This window comes from Malus sylvestris, chromosome 10 (genome assembly GCF_916048215.2).
Source record: "Malus sylvestris chromosome 10, drMalSylv7.2, whole genome shotgun sequence".
Classification (NCBI taxonomy): Eukaryota; Viridiplantae; Streptophyta; class Magnoliopsida; order Rosales; family Rosaceae; genus Malus; species Malus sylvestris.
In genome coordinates, this window is record NC_062269.1 from 37,833,904 (window position 1) to 37,843,103 (window position 9,200).

The 9,200-nt window shown below is 35.9% G+C and overlaps 1 protein-coding gene across 5 annotated transcripts; it reads right to left on the minus strand.

The window, feature by feature from the left end:
* Nucleotides 1-1,481: 1,481 nt before the first annotated feature.
* On the minus strand, nt 1,482-8,751 carry LOC126587045 (probable LRR receptor-like serine/threonine-protein kinase RFK1). Of its 5 annotated transcripts, XM_050252027.1 has the most exons (25): nt 8,442-8,751; nt 7,907-8,072; nt 7,555-7,628; nt 7,301-7,372; nt 7,118-7,186; nt 6,969-7,040; nt 6,664-6,735; nt 6,468-6,539; nt 6,315-6,386; nt 6,110-6,181; nt 5,935-6,006; nt 5,766-5,837; nt 5,602-5,670; nt 5,387-5,452; nt 5,117-5,179; nt 4,977-5,024; nt 4,816-4,859; nt 4,302-4,690; nt 4,028-4,226; nt 3,624-3,770; nt 3,334-3,452; nt 3,048-3,258; nt 2,440-2,674; nt 2,169-2,319; nt 1,482-2,064 (listed from the first exon to the last, which is right to left on the minus strand). In XM_050252027.1, exons 2-25 carry the CDS (start codon nt 7,937-7,939, stop codon nt 1,684-1,686), a joined length of 2,874 nt encoding a protein of 957 aa, XP_050107984.1. In that variant the 5' UTR covers nt 7,940-8,072; nt 8,442-8,751; the 3' UTR covers nt 1,482-1,683. The 5 variants fall into 5 exon arrangements, with proteins under 5 accessions (XP_050107984.1, XP_050107981.1, XP_050107980.1 ...); XM_050252024.1 differs by lacking the exon at nt 7,555-7,628 and having other exon boundaries at nt 6,315-6,383; XM_050252023.1 differs by lacking the exon at nt 7,555-7,628.
* Between the last annotated feature and the right edge of the window lie 449 nt (nt 8,752-9,200).

Consider the following 9,200-nt stretch of genomic DNA (forward strand, 5'->3'; position numbering starts at 1 on the left):
CTGGCAGGTGACCCCCGGTACACTTAATCAAGTACTTTTCATGGCACTTGGTGAGGTTATTTTTTCCTTTTCGTTGGTGAAAATTATTTAGGTGTTTTGCTTCCTTTCCTCCCAATATTAACCATCTTTCTGGTTTATTAACTTTTATGTGTCGGCAACTAGATTAGATTGATCTTCTTTGACTGGAAAGGTCAAAACCGTGAAGAAAATAAGTAGACTTTGAGTTAGAAGTGTCGGCAAGTAGATTAACTTCTTTGACTGGAAAGCTCAAAACCATGAAGAAAATAAGTACTCCGCGTAACAAACCTTGTCTTCTGAAAATTCATCAAAAGGAATGTAAAATCAATGTTGGGTCTATATATATTCAAGTATTCATATACACTTGCATGGTCGCTTTGGTCAAATTCATGCATACATGCATAGCAACTTAGGAGGCGTTTGGTTCTAGAAAAATGAGTTTCAGGACGAAAAATTTGGACTTCGGAAACAGTTGTCTAGCTCGTAAGAAAATAATTAAAGAGAAAAATGAAACCCTTTATCCACTTCAAGTTTCATTTTCCCTCTTTAGACCTAAACCCTAAGCTCAAAGAATTTTCCCCAATGAAACCCTTCAGGCTTCATCCACTTTCACGTTGTGCGTGGATTATTTTATTTTATTTTTTTCCTTAAAAATCAGTAAGTGATCATGATTTGTACGCTATAACTTGCAACTGTGACAAAATGTCAGTTGGTAAATTGTTGAGTCCGTGTGAGCATTCAGGTACATAATATGAAAACTTAGTTGTAATAAAATAATTAGTTACTAGCATTACGGTTTAGCATTGTTCACTTGCAAGTCATTTGTACGTGAAAGATTTTGTGACACATAAATAGCGAAACCAATATTTAATTTGTCTGGCTTAACTAAAACCCTCATCATGAATAATGGTAGACACTAAACTTTATAAGAAGACTATTTGTAGAGAGAGAACATATGTACGAGAATATAAATACATGTTTACCCCTTGAAATATTATTATAAATGGTAATTTGCCCAGTCGTCTTGTTTATCCACATTTCATCCAAATTTCTACCAAAAAAGTCACATGCTGGTCAGTTAATGTTTTTTTTTTATTTTAAATATTTGTGATTCTTCTTTTCACAATGCTATTTGCTATTTTTTCTTTTTTGAAATGTGACATTTTGATGAAATTTTAGATGAAAGTTGGAAAAACATGACCAAAAGAGAAACTGGTCATTTTTGTTCATAACCATGTAGAAATTCTCTAATGCAGGATAAGTACAAATAGGATTACATTTTCTATACAAATAAATAGTAAATAAACTTATTAACGTAATTATATAGGGTGGTGATAGCACTACTCAATTTCCGGCCGTGAGATGAATTGAAGAAGATTAGCACACAAAAATTAACAAGGGTGTGTGGAAGATAAAAAAATATGTGGATAGCACTACCCATTATATCAACAAGTCTATTGAGATTTCATGAACTAAACTTGAATCTCAATTGATATACTGATTTTTGCAGATACAAAAATGAAACCCAAAAGTTGCCAACATTGTTCCAAAACTCGGTATGTATACGTACAAGAAAAAAATATGGACAGCACATCTGCATATGCGTTTACAAAGACTACCAATACAACATGGTTGCTACAAGAGGAATAGAACTTCCACTAGTTCTCAAGAGGATCTTGATTCCGAGTTGATTTCTGAGAAGTCGAGGCCAGTTGTAGAGGTAGATTCGAACGTGTGGACAGTAGTTGAATTTTGTGTATGGGCAGTACTCGAGCTATGATCACCCCGCTGGCGGTGGAGGTCTCTCATGGCCTTAAATCTCAAATCCTCCGTATAGGTGCTCGGTTTTGGTATCACGTCAGGGACGGGGATTTGTCCTTCAAGAATGCTCACCACCTCGGACATGCTAGGCCTAAGTGATGCAGAGGCATTTGTGCACAGGAGAGCTACTTTAACCATGATCTCTGCTTCTTTTTGGTCAACCTCGGAACCTAACCTTTCATCAATCAGCTCCAACAAGTTTCCTGTCTGTTGTAAATGACAAGCCTGCAAATGTTCATCGTAGTTTCGCGCTGAATCAATATTAAGGATAACAACCAGATGAATGGATGAGAAAATGGATCAAACAGCAAAGGGTGTGGTAAGAGTACCCAATCTAAAAGGCAAACCCAATTATCATTCGGAATATAATTGTTGTTGTTCTTCCCACTGATGATTTCCAAGGCCACTACTCCAAAACTGTAAACATCCGCTTTGTAGGTCAGGTGACCCCATAGTGCGTATTCTGGTGCCATATATCCTCTGCAAATTAAGATCCCAATATGTTGTTACTCAAAAAATATATTCACCAAATTAACTAGATTCCGCTGCAAGTATAACAAGAAGTCAATGTAAACAAGGATATGGCAAGTGGCAACTAACATGGTCCCAGCTACTCGGGTGCTTATGTGCGTCTTCTCCTCTTCATCCAGCTTTGCCAATCCAAAGTCAGATATTTTAGGGTTCAAGTCCTCATCAAGCAGCACATTAGTAGCTTTGATGTCCCGGTGAACAATTTTAAGTACAGATTCTTCATGCAGAAAAGCTAGTCCTCTTGCTATCCCAATGCAGATCTTAAGCCTTGTTGGCCAGTCCAATTTAAGATGATTTTCTCGGCCTACAAAATTATATCAAAGAAAATATTGCTCACTCAAACTTTCTGTTCATCTATAAATAAAAAGAAAACTAATGAAAAGGGCTTGAAAACTTTGAGTTTTAATGATAAGGACAAAATAAAGGGTAAAGTGAATAGTACCAGGATTGACTTTTTAGTGTAAAAATGTGGTTTTTCGTTAAAGTGAACAGTACCGGGTGCTTTTCGTTAAAGTTCCCATAAATAAATTATGTAAACAGATAGTTCTGAAAAGAATGAAACTCAAGTACTCAGGGAGTATAGAAGAAGAAGTCTAGAAATCAGTCTAGTGAATCAAAATGCAAATTAAAAGGATTAAACCATACTTATACAGTTGAATAATTGACTTCATACTCACCAAACAAAGCTCGTGCAAGGTTATTGTTCTCCATGTACTCATATACCAGCAATAACTGACCCCCTTCAATACAACATCCATGAAGTTTCACAAGATTCGGATGTTGCAAACAGGAAATCATGCCCATCTCATTTAAGAACTCACGATTTCCTTGCCTTGACTTGGATGAAAGCTGCTTAACAGCTATCACTCTACCATCAGGCAATTGACCCTGCACCCAACCCATGTTCAGAATTACGTATCTCATGTAAATGGAAATAATTCAATGTACAGGTTCCTAAAGTACCTTGTAGACAGGACCAAAGCCACCTTCTCCAATTTTGTTATCATAATCGAAGTCATTAGTGGCAGCCTTTAGTTGTTTTAAAGTAAAACCCCCTGTCTGCCCATCAAGTCCGTCTCTATCTGTCCAAGGAGGTTAGAAGAAGAGCATGCAAAGTGTTATTCATCACTATATTTCTGTGCTTGAGCAATCAAAACGTCTAATTGTTAGTTTTCACTTCATTTCATTTTCTACTGGAAATTATCAATACGAATCACTGAATCTGAGAATGGCACATTTGAAAGATCAAGCACCTTTCTTTCTTCCCCTTTTGCACGCCAAGTACCCTTTCCACCAAAGGATTCCTAATATGACGAATACTAGGAGAAATGCTCCTACTACAACTCCTGCGACAATGTGAGTGGTTCCCTTTTTTCCACCACTTGAGCAATCTCTGGAATCTGCTTAAAGGAAAAAATCAATTAGTTAACTGGAATAACATATAAGGAGAAGGGGCACGATATGTCCAGGTAGGCAAACATAAAACTTTCAAAATTGAACAAAAGAAACCGTCAACAAAGTTGAAAAGCTGAACAAATCAGTTGGTTTCCATGTTCTAAACTCTGAATATTTTGTGATCCAAGCTTTTTCTCAAGCATACTTTATCATGAATGCTTTACAATACGGAAAAGAAGAAGAACTCATCAAAATGTCTCACCAGATTCCACGGATATAGCAGAGATAAGGGGACCATATACTCCTCTTTCAGGAATCCTTGTTGTGCCTTTACCAGCGAAATAGAATCGGATCTCTAAGATGTTATTTGTCACACTGACATTGTGCTCTTGTAATACTACGGGCTTTTGAGCCATCTTCGCCTCATCTTCAATATTGAAATCCTTCTGCAATACTTTATCCTGAGACAAAGTGCTTCACGTTAAACCTCTCTGTGACTTCAAAAAATATACCTTCGTAACAATATGACCAATTACCTGAACATAGATATCAAAAATGCGCCTGCCAAGACTAGTATACGTTTGGTCATTTGTGAACTGTATCTCCGCAAAGTGAAGACTTACAGTATAGTTACCATTTTCTAAGCAATAATGGAAGTAAGTGATTGAAATTGGAGATATGCGTGCTGTTGTGTATAATCCAGAGAGATTCGACGACGACAGAGATACAGAGTAACGTGTATTCTGGAAATCATTGTCATCCATGAAGTCTCCAGTGCTACTAAATCCCCAATAAGAATTATCATTTAAGAAATACTCTGCACTGCCACCTTCAACTCCTCCGTCTCCTTCATACACAATGTCTCCTTTGTCTCCTTTGACAGTAATGTCATTTCCACCACAATTAACATGCAAACAAGTTGAATCTGGCATCACACATTAAAATAAAAATATAAGTGAAAGGATATGAAAGAATGCTGGATAATAACGTACTGCGGACACTTGAGAAGAATTTACTTTATTGCTTGTACAATCTTAAATATATCCTTACATCGTGGACAATTGAGATCCTTCAAGCATGGAAGACCTCTCCTTCTGCCATAATTGAGTGGAAAAATATATATTAACATGGAATGTACACCATGCACATATGGACATCTTTGGATCGAATAATGCAACAAAAGAAAGCAAGACAGAGAAAGACAATCTTACAAGTTGTTCTCTCTTGACGAGCTCCGAAACAAGTTCAGGTTTAGATTCCTAACAAAAGGGAAATGGGTGAAACAACAATCAGTTTACATCCATTTAAAGCCAGTACAAAACATAAATATTTACTAGAGAAGTATTCTGACAGGTTCTCTTGACAAGCAGGTTCCTCAGGGCCTTGCCATGTGAAGTTATTGTATGAAAGATCACTGCACGCAAGAAACAAATCGTAAAGGTCACTCTCTGTCTAGGAAAAAGTATATAAGGCTAGAAACGATGTTGCTCCAAGAGATGCCATATACTTTATTGTAATGGATTTTACAACAATACTTTTTTCAATTTGAAATCAAAGAGTGCCATATGTCAAAAGAGAAGAAGAAATAAGATGAAACATAAAAAATAAGTATCGGACATACATATTACTTCCATCCTTGAAGACTGAGTCTGGTACACTTCCACTCATAGAGTTGCCAGTTAAAAATCTACAGAAAGCATCAAATATTCAGTACTAGGTTATATAATGAAAGAAAAAATAAGTAAACACACGCCAACTTAAAAATCTAAGTTTCATTTGGTTGCATTTCTTAAAATATAGTTTATAGCTAGATGTATCAGAAAAGGTTATACTTACAGGAATCTCAAACGCTCTAAGTTCAATGAGGCTGGAATTTCCCCTGCTAACTTGTTAAAACTAACATCGCTGTCACAATCAGAATACACAAAATATAATTAAAATGCACCCCCAGTCATAAGACAACAACTTAATCGGTCCCCCACTTCACATGCTTTACTTACAACATTTCCAGGTTTTGCATAGTCCAGACGTATGGAGGAATCTCTCCAGAAATGTTACAGTTTCGGAGAACCCTACAATGCATAACTAAATAGCATTAGAAAAACCACCAACTAAGGTAAATATAACTAACGCCTTCATGGTATTTGATGATATAAATACTCAACGTACAATCTTACTAGGCCTGTTGTGTTTTTGAATGTGGGAAAACCCTGCTCTGTCCCATTTATATCGCTAATCCTCCTATGTAGGCACCACAAGAAACAAAAACAAGTAATTCAATAAAAATAAAAATAAAAAGAACTACTTAAAGCTACAAGGAAAACTCGAAAAGGCGTTTACTCACAACTCTATTAAGTTACTCAAAAGAGATATGTTGGAAGGGATGGGTCCTTGAAGCCCACTTGCATGCATTTCTCTACAATGATCCAAATATACATGTGACATACACAAACATGAAACGATAGAAACAAAAAAGTCTGAAGTAATTTGGATCATCTATGATGTCTTGAACAGCAGGTCTGAAATTATTCAAAAGAGAAAGATCTTACAATCTCTCGAGTTGTTTCCAATTCTGTATAAAATCAGGTATTGTTCCATTGAAGTTGTTATCATTTATTCTACTGCATCGGACAATAAAATGGTATCAGTTGACACGTAAGCAGGTTATTAGACATTATAAACAAATACACTAAAAAACTTACAAGTCTGTCAAATTTCTTAGCCCAGAAAATGTAGTCGGTAAGTTTCCAGTCAAATGATTGGAGGACAACATCCTGCAATTCCAATGCCAAAGCAATGAACCATCAATTTTTACCTATCATCCATCCTTCAAAGAAGTGTTAACAGTGTATTAAAAAAACATCAAGAACCAATTTTTTCCAAGGAAAATTGCATTACATAGTTCCCAAGTTGATTAAACTTCCAAGCTCAGGGGGAACAACTCCAGAGAATTGATTTGCTTCAAGATGCCTGATTGTCAAAAAAGAAAGAATATTGAGATTAGAAAGAGCAAGCCAGAATGACTCTCATTGACCGTGCAAAAACGATTTCCCAATCGATGCAAATATAAAAGCTTCTGCAGCTTTTGAAGTAATAGCAGAACGTGATCCAGAGAGAAGGGATGGAGAGCCTGCCAATCTTATTTACCATAAGTCCATGCCTAAAAAATTATTAACTTAGAAAACAGAAAATATATAACTTACAGGTATGTAAGAGTAGTAATATTTCCCAACTCCTTCGGAATCTCCCCTGATAAGCGATTCACAAGAAGAGAGCTGCATAGAATTTCTATTTAATTTACAACGAGAAGTACGTAATCAAAATAAAATAAAATAAGTTGACAAGAGCTCACATCGAAGTCAACTGCGTTACACCCCATTCTTTTGGTATTGTACCATTAAGATAATTGAGAGCAAAATCACTGCACAAAGGGGAAGAAGAAGAACGTGAAGTGGATTTCAAAAGAAATAAGGTCACAGAACAAAGTAATCAGACATTAGTCATATTATTCTTGAACTTTACAAAATGCTCTTACATTTTTTTAAGGTAAGGAAGTTTGACAAGTTGAGGTGGAAGGATGCCGGGTAGACTATAACCCTTGAGTTCTCTGTCAGATTCAAAATTATAAATTCGAGTGTTAAGCAGAGTACAATGTAACTAAGGAAGCAGAACAATCATAAAGGGGGTTGCGTTCAAATGAATGATTAGTGATCGTCATTCAGAATTATTCTCTTCTGTGAAAAAGCCCTTCCTTTAGTCGGAATACCAATATGGGCAAACTACACTAACCTCCAAAAGGTCAAGAACATCAAGCTTATTACCGTCGCCAAGTTTAACATTAGCAACAGAACTTCTTCTAGCACCTATTAGACAAGGACGGCCAAAGTAAGTTCTAGCACTGCAAGGAGGATTCTTGTAGTTCACGGTTCCGATCTACCCCCATCAGAGGTCAGTATAGTTTACCCGAAAAATAGAGAAAACAAGCATAAAAACTTTCTTGATTGATTTTCTTTTCTTGTTTCCGGGGAAGTAATTACAAAATATACCAACCTATATCATTCAAAGATATATAATCATGTAAATGAAATCAAGAAATATAATCATGTAAAAACTATTCAGTAATAAGATGAGGGAACTGTACATTTCTGTGACATGGCAGACACTGTTGTTGCATTCACAAACAATACTACTCTCAGCTCCTTTTGGTGCCTCTTCTGTTACCCCAACCGATTCAATTTCGCAAGAATCGCCATTAAACTTCCAATAATTTGCACCCATCGTTTCAGTTATTTCTTGGAGAGCATCAACTATCCACAATTAAAAGGAACCATCACGTACAGATATACATATTCAAGAAAATAATGACTTTCTTGTATTCACAGATGGCAAATAATTTAGTGTTGAACTAGCTTAATCCTTAGCATTTGAACGTCACATAAAAGAAAAACAAACTATGCCCACAACAATTTAAGTTACAAGTATCCATTTGGTCACTGAGAAAATCGAAGAACAAAATATCAGAAAAAAATGGCTGATTCTTGTTGCAAAAAGAACAAAACCCAAGTTCCAAAATTTCAGAGCGCAACATCCAAAGATTCAAACTTTTCATCTCCCCACACATTTTGGCACCAACCGAATTGAATTTTTAAGCAAAAGAGTAAGAAATTAGCTCTTACTTTCATCCTGGGGCACCACAGACTCAGAAAATCTCAGCAAGCTGAAGCTGCAGCTGAAAACAATAACCAGAACAGCAGAGAAGCTGCTGCACTTGGGCAACATAACGAAGAAGATTGAAGATGTGGGAATATAGTCCTGGGATGGTGAAAGTGGGGGACAAGAGTCCTGGCCTCTGAAAGATTTGGGCAGTATAGTACTGTACCAATGAGGGCGGTGGTATTGCAAAGCTGGTAACTTTGAACAAGCCAGGAGTCACTCAGCCAATGCATGTAGTAGACAATTGAGAAAAATCCCAGATCCGGACAGGGAAACATCAATTCCGTTTTAACGTTAATTCTCTTCCTAATATAAATCTCTATTAATTTCTATTAATTAATGAAATATTTTTTATTAACCAAAAGATGATGAAAAGACAAATTAGTCTTCTATCACAAAAAAAAAAAAAAATGATATGCAATATTGTAATTTCAAAGGTTTAAATTTTATTGTTTTTTATTGAAACCTCAGATGATGTTAAAATACCTCTAAAATTTAAAAAAAAAAAAACAAACAAACAAAAACAAAAACAAAAACATCTCACTCCCCCATGTTCTCTCTCTCTCTCCCTCTCCCCATCTCATTTTCTAAAAAAAAATGTGTTCACACACACAGAGTGGAAGTGGGTAGGCAAATGCTAGTTATTAATTAATGAAACTCTCTTGGTCAACTAAAAGATAATGAAAAGACTACTTAATCTTCTATCACAAAAAAAATGATGG

What these genes read in the sequence shown, in the direction of transcription:
- LOC126587045 (XM_050252023.1), bottom strand. Translation starts at nt 8,544, where the DNA reads ATGTTGCCCAAGTGCAGCAGCTTCTCTGCTGTTCTGGTTATTGTTTTC. An exon ending in TTTTTGATATCTATGTTCAG is followed by an intron (nt 4,227 to 4,301) that starts GTAATTGGTCAT and finishes ACTTTGTCTCAG; the next exon opens with GATAAAGTATTGCAGAAGGA. An exon ending in TGCTATATCCGTGGAATCTG is followed by an intron (nt 3,771 to 4,027) that starts GTGAGACATTTT and finishes TCCTTTAAGCAG; the next exon opens with ATTCCAGAGATTGCTCAAGT.